This window comes from Ictidomys tridecemlineatus, chromosome 2, assembly GCF_052094955.1.
Source record: "Ictidomys tridecemlineatus isolate mIctTri1 chromosome 2, mIctTri1.hap1, whole genome shotgun sequence".
Lineage (NCBI taxonomy): Eukaryota > Metazoa > Chordata > Mammalia > Rodentia > Sciuridae > Ictidomys > Ictidomys tridecemlineatus.
This window is the reverse complement of record NC_135478.1, coordinates 199,803,756-199,820,540: the sequence shown is the minus strand read 5'-3', so window position 1 is coordinate 199,820,540 and position 16,785 is coordinate 199,803,756. Positions and strand designations below refer to the sequence as shown.

At 33.0% G+C, this 16,785-nt stretch overlaps 1 protein-coding gene across 7 annotated transcripts in view; it reads right to left on the bottom strand.

Moving 5' to 3' along the window:
• The window catches only part of Sgce (sarcoglycan epsilon), a 68,880-nt gene that overhangs the window by 38,421 nt on the left and 13,674 nt on the right, over positions 1 to 16,785 (bottom strand). For 5 of the 7 annotated variants that reach the window (XM_078040409.1, XM_021730718.3, XM_078040408.1 and 2 more), the window contains exons 2-4: positions 14,389 to 14,496; positions 4,674 to 4,796; positions 2,817 to 2,974 (exon numbers count right to left, since the gene is read on the bottom strand). In XM_078040409.1, coding sequence (XP_077896535.1) covers positions 2,817 to 2,974; positions 4,674 to 4,796; positions 14,389 to 14,496 — 389 coding nt within the window. The remainder of the gene's footprint in view (positions 1 to 2,816; positions 2,975 to 4,673; positions 4,797 to 14,388; positions 14,497 to 16,785) is intronic. The other 2 variants (XM_078040410.1, XM_021730720.3) reach the window with 1 other exon arrangement.

Genomic DNA, 16,785 nt, shown 5'->3' with positions numbered 1-16,785 from the left:
CCTTTGGAAATCATATCTCACATATAGGAGTAAAACAGTAGGGATCATAGTCTATATAGCTTATGGCACATGCTCAAAAGCACAAATCAATTCCTCCATGGAGGCAAATATTAGTAAACATTTGCAGAGCCAATGAACTTACATCAAAGTCAACTCAGAAATGCCACTGCAAACAACAAACAAAGCAAAGGCCAACAACGGGATATGACTTCAAAAATCAAGGAATAATTAATTTTAAAGCAGATATTAAATCATTCAGACACAACTATAGTACCTCGAAAAAACAAATGATTGTGTCAAAGTCTTAGAATCCCAGCACTAGACTTCTGGCAGTAATTTCAGCTGTAGTTGACAGTGAGACAAAAGGGTAGGATAAAACTGGCTCCAACCAAGAAGAAAAATCTTGTGCATTTAAAAACAGATATCAAAGATTTCTATATATTACATATGATCTTCAAAAGAAATAACTGCAATCTTGAGTTATTTAGAGAAAAGTTAAGAATCAGAATTTTGCAATAAATAGTTCCAAACCTGGACACAATATTTAAAAGGTCTATATTCTGAAAGGCATATTATTCCACAAAGTTAAAAGGATTTCTGTCTCCAGTTTGTGAAATTTCCATTGAATCAAACACTTCTTTGCTGCTAGGCTCACACTGAACACTAAAATTAAGACCAGTCACTAAAGAAAAGTAGAAATTATTGTTCAAACAAAGCCAATAAAAAAATGCATATAGTAGGTTTTATTTGAGAATTTTCATGGCTTTCAGAGTTTACCCTACAAAAAATACTTTTAGTGAGAAAAAAATTACCAATCTTCTCCTATTTGTTATACCTTATAGCTTCAACTAAAAAAAAATGTATTTTCAACAGTTTGGGGGTCTCTATTATTTTGTGGGTTTCCAGTGTCTTGCTATAATAACCATATTTTCATGTCCAACCTTCCCATATTTCTCACAAATTTCACTACTATTTCATAAACTCTAATAAGTATTTTTTTAAAATCACAAGCTACTGAAAGGAGTGAAGAATAGTCCTTATTAGGAGGAAAATTTTATTATCTGAATTTATATTTAATGTTTAATTTCAACATTTATAACAGAATGTAGTCCTACCACTTCTTATAAGATATTTAAGTACTATAATAACATTAGCCGAATTATACTTATATTACAAAGATGTAAAGACCTTCAAAGCTGAGGGGTGTGTGTACAGTTTATTTTTGATCCTCTACTTTAATACAATGCCTGATCTATTTTAGATATTTAAATTCTAAATATTATAGATAAATATCTACTGAATGAATTAATCTATATATTTATAACATTAAATAGTAGGTGAAGATATGCAAAACTTTTGCCTAAACTAATAGAATGATGTTCTTAAAATATCATACTGATACCAACACATGGATATAAAAATAAGCTATTCACAGATAAATTGCTATTTGTGTTCTATGAAAACTACGCTAAATTTTCACCATTATCTTTCAGCCTATTATATGATACATATTCATAATATTATATTCAGTAACAAGATCTAAAACCCATTTATTCATTTTGCCAGGCAAGCATTAGTTCAGTGTTAGGCTTACCATTCATTGCACCACTATATCATGATTTATTAATCTATTTTCTTGCTGATAGAGTTTCGGGTCTCTATTGTTTTGTAGGTTTCCAGTATCTTGCTATAAAAATATTGTTTAATGAGCATGCCTCCACGTAAATATCTGAAAGTATTTCTTCTGGTTAAGCTAAGAATTAGGACTGCTAGATCATAGGATACAATGATACTTAAATATGTGAAACAGTCAGTAGTTTTTCAAAGTAGTTATGCTAATTCCCACATCCACATGCAGCGGATTTAATGATAGTAACATTCTCATTGTGGTTTTAATTTAACTATTACTCATTACTAGTAAGAGTAGCACTTCTTTTTATATTTCAGATACTCACCCTTAATCAGTTACATATATTACAAATGTTTTCTCCCAGTTTGTGGCTATTTTTAAATAATTTCTTTTTGAGGAAAAAAATTTACAAATACAAGGAAATTGATCCATCTTCTTCCTCTTAATTTAAAAATATTTAGGTCTTACTGGATACATCCTGAGCTTACTAGTAGATTTCTTGCCTGACCTGCATAAGGCCCTGGGTCCAATCCCCAGTACTGGAAAGCAAGAAAGAATTCTTGCATACTTAAAAAGAGTTTTCAAAAGACTTTTTGTTTTTTATTGGTTGCTTGTTTTTGTGCTGCAGATGGAATCCAGAGTCTTGCACATGCTAGGCAAGTGCTCTACCAAGTGCTGTCTCCTCTGCCCAAGATAGCCTTCTTCTTATATCAGTCATCACAGTGCTGGCTAAATATCTGTTTCTTTCCCAGTGCCCCAAACCCTGGACCAATTACTCATCTTTCTAGCCCTAAGTACCTGCACAATCCTTGTCAAATATGATGTCAGCTGAAGGACTACACTTCAGAGAACAAGAAATTTGAATATAAAATACAGAGCAAATAATTATTTTAAGTTTGCATTTAGTTTCTTAAAAATAATTTACATTCCAGTAATATATTTCTTTAAAAATTTCATTTAATTTTTAGTTAATTTAATTATCTTTTCATGTAAAAGCTAAAACAACAAACTTTATAGATGAATGGAAATATTAACTGATGTTAATATTAAAAATATTAAAATGATTGCCATGTAATTTTAGTTTCAATGCTTAAAATTTTCTCTCTCTCTCTCTCCACACACACACACACACACACACACACACACACACACACACACACAATTTTATTCTTTTTAAGTAAATTACCTCAATGATAGTTGGTTTCCCCACATTTTCAGCTGTTGGAGAACCATATAGGACTCCATCACTATATGGAGTTCTTTGGATATATCGAAGCCATCCAGGTCGATCTGGGTAACCCATTAAATTTGTATTGAATGTTATGGGATCATTACTAATCTCCCCTAGATAAGAAACACAAAATTAAGACATAAGACATTTACTTTCACACATGTTGCTTTGATAGTTTCAATCAAAACATTCTGTCTAAAAAATTTTTTTTTTTACATTTTTAGCAAATTAAATACACAAACAAAAAAATCCATCTGGGAATTTAGAGTAGGGCTCCATGTAATGAAAAATTATTTTGGTTGTTTAATTTGTCTAGAAATCTGATCCAACTGAAAAAGCAAATTCATACAATTTTCTTGGAAAATTTTTGGAGGAAGTAATTAAGAGTACGGCTGTTACAGCAATGATAGAATAGCTCTACATCATCATTAACCATACTGATAAATTCATTCTTTTGAGAAGTATTCCTTTCATCAAACTCCAAATATCATCAAATTAATGCTAATAGATGTCCAGATAATTAAAAAGGTATCACCAACATAAAAATAACATAATTTTAAAACTTGGGGTATTAGGATGAAAAAGATGTTACAAATCCCAAACAACTGTAGTAATGACATTTACTAATAATAAACATTAATGACAGCATGATTAATTAGCATGTGCCTGGCCCTTTGTTAAATGCTTCATAAACACTGTGTCATCTGATTTTTAAAACATACATATGATATAATATGTAATTTTCTATATTATGTAACTTCTCCATGATTGGTCATATTAAGTGGTAAAACTAGACCTTAATCCTGGCTGAATTCAGAAATTTTGCTCTTAACTGCATGTTTGCATCTCAAAGTGTTACAGCTACTTCTCTAAAGGTTTAATCATATAATTTTGCAAACACTGGATGCCCCATAAGGAAACATTTTTTAAATAATTGATGAAAAGACTACCTTTTTGCTCAAATACTATTAAGAACATGTCTACCTTTATTTTATGAATGTTTTCAGAGACTTTATATTCATCATACACTCCTCCAAAGAAATATTTATATTAATTCTAATGCGTAAAATATGTTCTAGCAAAATACAATTTTCAGAAAAGTCATTTTTGTTACTTGAGAGTTATAATTTAATGTGTTTTTTCTTGCTAGTCTCTCTATATCTTCATTAATGTGATGGCATTTGTGATAATTCAAAATAACATATTTAAACTAATAGTGAATTAAATAAGACTCCATAATTGGTATTATTTTGAAGGAAAAATTAATCTTCATTATATTACTATGAATTTTTATAAAATTATCTGATATTATAAAGGCTTTTTGAGAATGCTTACTTAACATCATATTTCATTCTCTTCTATAACATGTACAGTTTTTCAAAAATCAATATAAGAATGTAATTCTTAATATGGAAAATCACAACTGTTCAGTTATAATTATTTCTATGTGAATACAGGTAGATCATTTGTCAGAGGCATAAAACTTCAAATTAAGAATTGAAAAATATGTTTTCTTTAAAGTTCAAAAATATGGGAATAAAATTGATGTTATATGCATATTTGAATATTCCACTAAACCCACTATTGTGTATAATTACAATGAAACAATAAAAAATAAAATTCAAAAGTAAATTATTTCCTTCTGCAATTAAATTAATAATCTTAAAATTACAAATAACCTACAACAAGCAATTTATTATATATCTAAATGATTTCAAATAATGTTAATGATATTTGATCATACAGATTATGCACAATGAACAAAAAGGAACATTCTGTAATTAACCACCTTTGTTTACACAAAGAACATACCAGGTTTTGGGTAAGGTGGAAATTCCCCCTTAAAATATTCTCTTTCCAAAACATGAACAAAGAGGACACCTGCAGATGGGTACACATTCCGATCAGAGTGCACCTTCGAGAAGATAGTGTACACTGAAAATAAAGGGGAAAGATAAGAGACAGACAAATAATGACATACATCCTTGATAATTCAACATAGCCTGAAAAGCAGGTTTCACTCTATAGAAATTTCTGAGAAAGCTGAAACAACATGAAGAAGCACTGTTAATAACAGTTTGTTTTTAAAAGGAAATGATTTTAGTATAAAACATGGACAAACTCTTTTACTTAGGTTTAGAATCTTGCCAAACACTGTTAATAAAATTACATACATTTAATATTTTAACTGTTATTTAAAAAATGAAGAGATCCATAATATTGTTTTGGTAATTTCTTTTTTACTTGAAATTCTGACCAACAAATACATCACAGGAACTGATCAATTACATTATAACCATGGTTTGATTTTTTTTCCTCTTTACTTTTTTTTTAAGGAAGTACCTAGAGTAATTTTTAAATGATGAGAATCTATACCATACTAATTATTTTCTAGAAAAAGCATGTCAGACTATATAATATCATTAGAATACATAAGAAAAACTTGAATATACTTATAAAAATGCATTGGGTACTTTTTCTGAGTATACATTCCTCATCTCTCTTCTAGAAATAATTAATTTACTCCATTTCCCCTGATCTTGACATTTAATAACTCAAACAATATAATCTATCATACTATTTCACATCCTAAATAAGCAATAACAATTACACAATACAATGCAGTGCAAATAATTTCTTGAAATAAAATGGAGACAATTTCATGATTTACTGTTACTTAAGACATAAGATGTGAATCCATTAAAATGGCCAAATTGGCTTGAGTAGTTTCCACCTATTGTTTTTCTTCTGATATCATCATTTCTACCAACACATTACTGCCATTACCCTTGTCACCCCTACCATCTCTTTTGGTTTTCTATCTTCCTGATTGGCTAGTGGCTGCAATTTTTAGACAGATAAACCCTATCAGGCTAGTTCTTTCTCTTAGTCACTGATGGATTTGTAAATGTGGTAATTAACCTTAAGAACCCCAAGGCTGCTCACACCAAGCTCACAACTTACTAAAAGCCCTGGATAGCAAGATCATTGACAGTAAATTTTTCAGTGTAAAAACAGAAACTCCTGCAAGATGTTTCTTTATCTGAAACATTGTCCCTGCCATTCTGTTGATGGCTACCAAAAAAGTCAAACTCAACTAAAATATTTGGCTTATAGCTTCCCATATCTATAACTTGACTACGAAAAACATGACTTCAAAGGCTATGCAAAAGAAGAAAAGAAGCTACAGTTAGGTTTAACTGGTATGTAGGGAAACTCTCTTTCCCAACTAGTCTTCATAAACAGTCTTCCTGGGAAGTTTAGAGTGCCCAACTTCTACCCACAGATTGTTTACTCACCTGTAGAAGTGATCCCAATCCCAAATGATGAAGATAAATGAAACACAAAAATATAGTAAGGATGGAAATTTGACTTTGTTTTTCAATACTGCAGTGTGACCTAAATCCTCCATGCTTTAGGGAATTTGATAATGAGACCCTGTCCCTGCTTTCATGAGTTCACCATCCAGTTTGGAAGACCAATACATACCTATGTAGTTATTGTTCCAGAGGTATAAATTGCTCTGGCAATACCTAGAAGGATGGGATGAGCAGTTGAGGTTGGAAAGTTCTGAAAAAGATCTTTGGAAGAAGTGGAACTCAGTATGGCTTTTACAACACTAGTCGGTTTCCAAATCTTAGAGATGAGCAATTCAGACATTCAGCAAAAAACACACATGCAAGACACAATAGTGGGATACTATGGGGCCCTTTCAAGAAAGCAAATTAAGTCAATTATGCTAGATCCTGGGTTGGGTTTTGTTGTTGTTTTGTTTTGTTTTGTTTTGTTTTGTTTGTTTTAAGGGGAAGGAAATCTGGGAAAGAAAGAAGAGTCAAATTGTGGAGAGTTCTGGACTCCTGATGGCAAGTTATTTCACTTTATGATAAAGGTGTTTAAATTTCAGATCACAACCATACATCCAAAGCACAGGAATATTTGAGTAATTTAAATGAATCTCTTCTGAACTTATCTAATTCACTCTTTCTAGAGATTAAAAACACCATGAAGTACAAAGACAGTCTACCTTGTCATATTCTCAACAGATAAGAGTGTTGAGCATGTGTTTACAGAATGGATGAAAACACTCTAATACAAAGCACTGCAGAGGCAAACACAGGTCTCATGCTAGTGGATTAAGCATATTAAATTTTTAATTTAAGGTGTTGCATCTTACAGATTACTATCCTCCATTTACATCACCAACTACTAATAAGTTTCTTAGTTTTTGCTGCTTTACGGTGGTTAAAGCTAACTTATAAAGCAAAAGAAAGATTATTCTTATTAAATAATATTAAAAGGATTCTGTTTTGTATACAGCCCTCCACAGGGCCTCAAGTGGCACCATTAAAGGGTACCTGCACTCCATATCACCTCACTTCTAAGGACTAGCATTCAACATCTCAGATTCTGCCTTCGGGGGAAAAAAAAATTTCTTCGATCTACAGAGTCAGGCCACAATCTACCACGGCCCTCCTGGGTTTTAAGATGACATGCACATTTCTTTATTCATGTGTACTCAATTGCCTTTCTGCAATCTCCTGAACTGCATACTTGCTGGTCAGTTACCTTGGCAACTCCACAGTAAAGCCTGCTTCACTTTAAGTATAGTATGCCATTCACTTCGAGAAAAACATGATACAGATGTATGACACATTCATCATCCAGAAATGGAAAATGACTAAGCCACTATGTTTTGTTTGGGAAAATAATACTTCCTTTCTGTAGCATCAGTTTAAATTATGGGCACCCACACAACATTTTAGAGAAGAGCCTTCTCCTTTTCCCTTTCCCATTTGTTACTTGCAAAACAAATAGCTCTTCAACAGAGGCTATTTGGGCAGTATTTACACCTATCCTTCCTTTCAAAAACAACAAATGACACAGACAATTTGAAGCTCCAGGCTCTTGTTCTAAATATGAGCCATATCAATAATTCGGATAGGTTCTGCAGCAACACCCACAGAGGCTGTTACTAACAGTTAACACATGTTACAATCATATATGCCTAGACAGTACTCACAACCCGTAAGCTCGAAACATATTGTTTTCTTTAAGAGCAAGTCTTGAAAATCAAATTTAAACACCCTAAGAATCCTCAACACTAAGATCTAATAATCTCTGAAATATACATGTGTACGGTGCCATGCTAATCAAGCCGAGGTCACAGGGTCTGGCTTCTCTGTGTATCGCATGGTTTTGCAATCTTCTACAGCTGCAAATCCATTACCTCTGCAAACACATGCCACTGGATACAAATGAAACTGGAAACCAGTGTGTGGCTAAATCCGTGTAAATCTATCACCATTAATGGGAAAAACAATTAAACCAAAAGTCCAACCCACAGAGGATCAAAAACATTATCTTCAAATAGCAAAGATGGTTAGATTTGCAAAGATTAAAAACTTCTGACGGCAGTTGATGTAAGTCATAGAAAATTTTTTTAAGGAAAAAATCACATCTCTGAGTAGAAAAGAGCCAAAAGGGTATGTCAGCAAGTAGCCAGAATGATTATTTCATCCTCTCTGAGCTCTGATCTCTCTCCTGACTGTGCTACCAAAATCTTGTTCACAGAACTATTCTTGATATGTTTTAGTCATAGGGTATAGAAACTACAGACCATTTCAACAACTGTATATTATGTGACAGCACAGAGCCAAGAATCAAATAACAGATTGTGATAGCAATAGCAATAAAGTGAGACCTCATGCTAGCCAAATTGCATCCTGTCTTCTCATACTAAGAGTCCGTTGGAAATTTTCTCTCCACGATAAAAATTTAAGGATGTGCATTTGTGTGTTTACAATTACCTAAAAACAAAAGCAAATTTGGATGTACTTGGTAAACATTAAATTTTGAAAGTACTATGGTGGTGCACTGCTAATGAATCTAAGACATATAACTTCACAGTTAGCACAGTGATCATTATTAATGGCGTCTGCACAGGAGCAGACATGCATGCAGTCCCTTTTCTTCAAAAACTCCAGAGGACACTTACCAGACCTTTTTCTACGTCACCAAGAACAAATACGTGGCCATAAAGATAAAATAGCTGCCGAGTGTGAGACTTGAAAGTTCCAACTAGACTTAAATCTTAATGTTGTCTCCCTTTTGAAATCTTTGAGAAGAAAGTCATAAATTATTGTCAATATTCATGTCCAAGTGGCATTTATTAGGTACCAATTATGTGTATGTCTCTCTTATACATGCTTTACCAATGAATTAATCACTTTAAAAAGTTCAATTTATATCATCATTTTCTAATTTTTAAGGCTTACAAGGATATAGCAAAATCTCATTTTACCAGGCACCCCACGGAACGAATTGTTTTAGAGAGCTGATTTTTTTTTTTTTAATGTACTCAGCGGTAGAACCTTTTTCACGATGTGTATAAGATCATCATCTTGCACATCAATTATTGCACTCTGCTCTATTATGCAGTGATGCCCTTATGGACTGTTTGGTTGCCTTGTCATTTACCGATCACACTAGTGGGTCCTAGTCCGCTAAAGCTTTTTAAGGTTGTGTGTTTTATAGATTTTCTGTTTTCTCCTCTGTAGACAAGTTGTCAGCTGTCATTTCTCATTGCTATCAGTATGTTTCCTGTAGCAGCTTCTCTGTCCCCTCTAATTTGCTATTATTAATCTGCTGCAGGTTTAGAAACCAGACTACTAAATGAGATGGGATTGTGTGTTAAAGTAAGAACAAATACATGCTGTTTGAACACACGCAGTGCTCTACTAGATGGAAAAAACAAAAACGGGAGCCTGCATTTGCAGTATCTATTTTGGCTGCCCAAAGACCCTTTTGTGGCATATTTCCTGGTCCTTATCTAATGCAGTATACTTCTAAATAGATAATCTTACCATAGTTGGGATATAGCCATTACTTGAGGCAATAACAGCATAAACTATGTGTATTAAATACATTCAGAAATAAAAAAGTATACAATTGAAAGACTTAATTCAATCTATAGATTATACAGACTTGAGATATCAAATCAAAATGGATGTAATGTTTTGTATAAAATAATTTCTTACATGTTTGATATGTGGATACTTTAAACAAAGATCTATGGATCAAATGATATATTATCCTTAGCAATATCTAAAGCAGCCTAAGAATATTGTAGTAGACTGTAATAATTAATATGAAATTAAAGTCTGTTTCTAAAAGCATTTCAATTTTGTTAATTTGCCTCTCATGTTCAGAGAGTCTCAGGATGTAAGTTTTTCATTGGGAAGCATCACAAAGGTGATTTGAGTCCAAATTACTTAAATAAGATACTGCACATTTCTTAATAATTCATAGCATTTCCTTTTTAAAACTGTAAGATTGTACCTTTATTTCTATTCATTGTTTTACAGTTTGCAATTTTTTAAAATATTTTTATTGCTGCATTATAATTGTACTAGGGTAAATTTGTTGTTTTATATGTGTATATGCATATAATAAACAGTATAATTTAGCTAATATAATTCTCAAGTATTTCCCCTTTCCCTCCTCCTGGCAGCACTGTGTTAATGTTAAGTATTATCTGGAAAAAAAATTTGAATGAGAATGATGATGATTTTCAAATAAGTTTTAAGATTTTTTAAAAGCATTAAATAGCTCCCTATCTTATACAGCTTTTAAAATAAAAATGTTATCTAAGCACCTAGGCACAATTACCCTGATAATTAAAATTTTTAAGCACTGATATGAAAAATAAGTTTCATACTACAGTTTTAACAGGTTAAAGTTCTTTATGAGCTCAAAGCTTAGAGCCCTGCCTACACAGTACTCCAAGCAGCTACCAATTCATCGGCACCGATTACAAGAGATGAATCCCATTTGCTATCTATACTGCATTAAGAGAACTCATTTCAGGTTTCCAGAGTCTTAAATACTTACAGGTTCCTTACTAATTTATTTTTAAATATTTTATTACTTTAGTCAAATTGAAATGTAATCATTATATCAGAACATTGCTGCAGAAAAGTATTTTAAGAGATTTCAATATCCAGCCAAGTATACAACCTGTGTTTTTGTTTTTCTAGGATTTATCTTGTGTTTTATCAATTCAACTTTTTAAATCTTGGCTTTGAATCAAAAGCTTTTCTCATCGGCCTGCCATTCACCTTTGAGTTTACTCAACATCAAAGTGCTGCCCTCCGTTCACCTGAAGGTGGGCAGCTATTGTTTTTGTTTCGGCCACACAGGGTCCACACCTAGACTACGGGATTCATCACAAGGGCCTGATTAGATTGCCTTTGTAAACTTCACTTCTCTAAAAGATACGGCCACTTGTCTTTACATGAGGCAGAAGGGAAACCATTGCTTGGATCTTTTTTCTACAAAAAAAAGCAGAAGAGTTTCTTCATGAGACACCCCCCCCCAAAAAAAAAAACACTTAATTTTTCCAAATTGGAATTAAACGTCTTGATCATTTTATTTTGCATGCATTTTTCTTTTTTGTTTCTAAACTGTCAGTGGGAAAGGAGTTGCAAAGCATTGTTAATTGGTGATCAATAGAACACTATTCTCACAGAACGCTAAAAAATTGAAAAGGGTTTTAGATTGTCTGGGCATGCCAAATATCTCTACTAAGAGAGATCACAGCATTACTTCCAACCTGGATATGGCCCCAGCCCCCACTCAACCCAGGATTCCTGACAGTTACCACCAATTGGAGGTAGCACGCATTTGTTCTCCTGGAGGAGTCAGTCCTTCACCTTACTACACAGAGGATAATACTGAACTCAGAGGGTTCAAGCATATAGAACTAGCAAGAAGAAGAGTTTTGACTTGAATCAGAATAGTCATGTAGTTAATTAACTTCAAAACACAAGCTAACACATTTGGTGGTTATACATTCCACTATTTTTTCCCCACACAAAAGCTTATTATATTGCTTAAAAGCTTAATTTTCTTAATTTTCTCTCCTTGTATTATGAAGATAATCTGAGTTTATTTTATTATTTTATAAAGTGAGTTGACAATCAAGTTTCAAACAAACATTTTTAAAGAAAGAAACACTCCTGAAGGTTAGAAGAAGAGACATTTCAGCCCTGGCCAGAGCTCAGGAGGAGAACTTCCCATCTCTGGTAGATAGACAATTTTTTCCAAGTCCTGGAACTCTGTGATCCTTCCCCTGACTCTGCCACCCTTCAGAGGCAAAGGAGTACTTTCAGCCCTAGGGGCACTTCCTGCATCCTCTCCAACCACGGAGGAAATTAAATTATCTAGAGAAAGACTCCTATCCTCAAGCCAAGTAGTCCTTTGACTGTCAATAAGCCAAGAAGGAGACTCCTTTGTTTAAGATGATGGAAGAGAAGTCTGTCAGTTTATCTAACATACATATTGCTTCATTCCCATGAGTATTCAGTTAAAGTATAACATTTAAATTGAAAATAATTATTAATTCTGGGCACAATCATATTTTACTTAGCTTTAGATTCTTAAGAAAACATAATGAAAGTTTATCAGTAAACCTCTAAGACTGACCCATCTTAGAATATGAGTTTTCCTAAGTAGAAAAGGAGAATTTAAAGATGTTTAAATAAAGGAATATAAATGTGAAGGCTTAGTCCTTTTTATTTAAATTATTTCACTAGTAAACTTAAAAATTTTAAGTTTTTCACTCTCATCCCAGAGGTGGCAAAAGGCAATCCATATTTAGGGTGCTTTTTATGACTTCTACTATTACTTAATATGTGTCAAGGTAGAATGATATTCAATTTGCTGATCTGAGGCAAATTCCTCAGAATTTCTATTTATAGAAGAGGTACTATCTTACTGCTTTGGTTAAGAATCAGAATATTGTTTAGAAAGTAAGTTACAAAAAAGTTGTTAATTTATTTGACAATTTTTTTTTAACTCTTACAATATGTTGTACTCTCTTGCAATTGCCAAAAGGAATTGATTGGAATTCATGGTCAAGAACATTGGGAAGGGGTTGGGAATATAGCTCATTTGGTAGAGTGCTTGCCTAGCATGTACAAGTCCCTGGGTTTCTGATACAACATTTAAATTGCCTTTATTGTACAAGCTACAAGTATTTGTTACTATAATTTTAAAAGTGATGAATTTTTTTCATACAGTTGATGAAACTTACACTTTCTGTACAAGTTATTTTTGTAATTCAGACCTGTATTGATAGGTAACTAAGTATGAGCTCAGTGGTAGAGTGTGAGCTTAGCATGCATGAAGCCCTGGTGAAAAAAGAAAGAAAGAAACTGTAATGGTAATGATGGGACTTAAATAGGAGGAAGTGACCAGGAAAGGAGGAGGAAAAGAATCTAAAGATGAGATCAGGAGAAACAGAAAATAAGAAATCATGATGACCTGACAGGCTACTTCAGTAGATTAAAGATGGATTATCTATTTGTATTTTGAGAACTATAGTTCTCTCTCAAGTCCCAAGGAGAAAATTATTTTGACGTCCAATAGGAGCTTGAAGTTTGAAGAAAGAAAACACTGCTACTCTTGGAGATTCTAGGAAATGCTAAGTAAAGGTCTTGGAATGGATTTCACTAAGAACAGCATCAAAAGAGATGACTAAGCTGGACCCTTTTCAGAAATCAAACAGCAACAGGAGTGGGATGCTCCGAGAGGACAGAAGTTCTAGGTATCAAAGTTAAAGAGAAAGAAAGTAGGAAATGGAAAGGATGGCTGTATTAGAGTACAATATATTGTGAAATCCAGAAGAGTCATCTTTATTTTTATAGACACTTTGCCCCAAAGCTATAGAAACCAGGCTACTAGAAGGTAATGTTCAAGACCACATATATCCAATGTTGTAGGTCAGGGTCCTAAGGATGAGTAATCAAGAAATATTCAGTGAAAGTTCATAATGATAATTGATATTTTGAAAACAACCAATATTCATATTAAGTGAGGCTTTTCCTCCCTAATAAAATGCATTATTTCAAAGGTCATGGAATATTGCTAATGGACATATTTGTAGACTAGAGAAGAAAAATTTAGAAGGATCAGGTCATCATTCAAGGGTCAAGTCACCTTTCCAACAGAAAGCAGTCATCAACTAATTATTTAAAAGCAAAACATCAACATGATCTTGCAACAAAAATCCCAAATTAGACAAAATATTTTATAATTTTTCTAAGTTTATATAAATGCTGTTTTAAAATAATATATGTTAATTATACTTTTTTAATGTTTTTAAATGTTATAAATAAGTTGTTATATTAACCACACTGGAACAATTTTTAAGTGGTGAGCTAGTGACTTAATAAGGGGAAACAAGGTTAAAACAGGCAAGATTTTTAGTTTTTAAAAATTAGATTTAGTTTTTAAAACTTACACAGGGGACAATATATAAAGCTAGTGCAAGGGAAATAATTGGTTAAGAACATAGAGGATCATAAATTTTAGAAGTGTAGGAAAACAAAATTTTATTTTTTTCAACTGACTCATTTAAAAAAACACACACACACATACACACACAACTAAAAATGCAAAGGGAATATTGAAAGCAAACATTTAATTGACTCCCCAAAACAGATTCACATTTATAACCTAAACTCACCATCTTTCTTCCCAGCAGCCATTTTTCTGCTGATAATAAAACTGTTGGCCTGTTTGGTCTTCCAGTTAACTGTTCCATTTATGTCATCAGCCCAGCTTAATAAAAAAGCTTTTCAGAATAAAACAAATGCACAAAATATGAAATTAATGTCAAATTAAGATGAGGATCACAAATCACCTATTAACTGGAACCAGATTACTTCTAGCCAAGCAGTTGTTTAGTTCCAATCAGCAAATGTTGCATGTCAATACAAGGGATATATGGGGATAGCCAGTAAACAAAACACAGTTCCTGCCCCTAAGGAGCTTACAATCTATAAAGATTGATAATTTATATACAGAAATTTATATGTATTGTATAATATAAGTGATATACTCACATAATGATGGAAAACATAAGTGCTAAAAGAACACTAAAGGAGAAACAATGATCTCTGGCTAGGAATATTGCATTAAGCAGATTCACAATTGAGTTTGGAAACTACACTGGTAGTAATAAATATGATTAGGGTTAAGAATACTAAATAGGGGTCTATCACAAGAGTGTAGGGTAGCTGTGAGGTTGAAGCAAAGGAAAGAAAATGTGGTATCAGTTACAAGAAACTTAGAGATACATTGGCAACACTTTTTCAAGTTGCTAGATACAGATATAGGGCTAAAGGAGAATCAGGGATGGGTTTGAATTTTTGATCTAGAATGACACAGAACTAGGATTCATTAGGAAGCAAAGGTTAGCTTCAGGAAAAAATGATTAGCTTAATTTGGGAGTTATTAAATATAGGGTACTAGATGGACATCCAAGTGAAATGATCTAAAAAGATGAGGATAGAGCTTTGGTTCATAAGATAATACAACTGGGCTTTTGATATAGATTAGAAGTTCTTCTCCAGAGAAATCACTATGGAAGTCAAATTTCCAGTAACAATTCTTAACAATATCATGGCTCCAGGTAATATGCATGAAGCCTTATGTGTGAGTGACCAGGAGAAAATATGTATTCACATTGCTATCCTGTTTTTCTTCATCCAAACTGCTACTCTTATGGCTTACTCCTTATTTTTCACATTTACCTTTCAGATTTGATATATCTGGACACCATTTTTCTGACAATAACATCAGCTTTTCAGCCTATTCTCCCTTCCTCTAGCCAGTACAGGTAAGGGAAGGTTCAATACAGTCCCACAATCCTATAGGGTCTACCCCACAGACTTGTCCAAGCACATAGACTAAAATGTAGTAAGAAAGAATGCACAAAAAGTAAAATGAACAGGAAAGGCAGAGAGAAGAACATGTTAATAAACACACTTGTATAGAGAAAGCAGGGAATGATTCAGCAAAGGGAGAGGTGGTTAGACAACAGAGTCTAAAGTGTCATGTGTGCCAAAAGAAGAAATATGTCAAGGAGGAGAGTGTGATCAACCTCCTTGCCTATTTCAAAAAGGCCAAAGGGAACGAGAGCTTAGAAGAGACTTCTAGATTGGAAAAGTGAGAAGTTACTGGTGACTCCTTGAAAGTGGAGTTCCAATAAAGTCATGAGAGCAGAAGCCAAACTGCAAAGGTCAAGATGAGGATGCTGGAAATACAGTTAATCTTTCAAGAGTGCCAGCCAGAACAGGGAAGCAAAGAGATCAAATGATACGTTGAAAAGAAACAAGGTGGAAAAGAGGGATGGTTATTTTAGTACAAGGAAAGTTAGATTTTGTACACACACAGAGGACAATATATAAGAGGAGATAAAAAGACTAAGGATAAAGAAAATGAGCATAATTGATGGGACCTAATCCAAGAAAAATGTTGACAAGATAGGACCAAGCATTTACTCTACACATGAAGACAATACATCAGGAATGACAAAGTAAGGAAAAGTGAAGACAGAAACATCCAGTGAAATCCAACAAAGTTAGTGTAAATAGAGCTTCCCACCTTAATAAATCAGAGCTGAAATGTACATACATTTCCTTTTCAGTCTGAATTTTCAGTAAAAATGTTTAACTTGAACTAAATTATGAGAAACAGCAAATTCTTTTCTAAAATGAAAAAAAGAATGCAATTCAAAACTTAGGTTATAAAAAACAATCAAGACCTCAGGTGATCTTTTCAGTAATAATGGGGACTGGTAATCAAAGATCCTAGCACTCCAACAAATAAGAAACTTAACTGGTATTTCATTTTTGGACTATGTAAATTTCCCTATACTAACTTCACCTATTAAGCAACCAATCTTATGAATGACTTGCCTAATAAATTCTGGATTCATATAATAACTGAAATTATATGCTTTGAAATCTGGATCAAAATACAGTAGGCATTTCCTAATAATTTAAGCTAACACAGGATCAGAAATGTTTATAGTGTCTGGGAGCACAATACTCCTCTCCCAAGATTCCAATCACTAAGT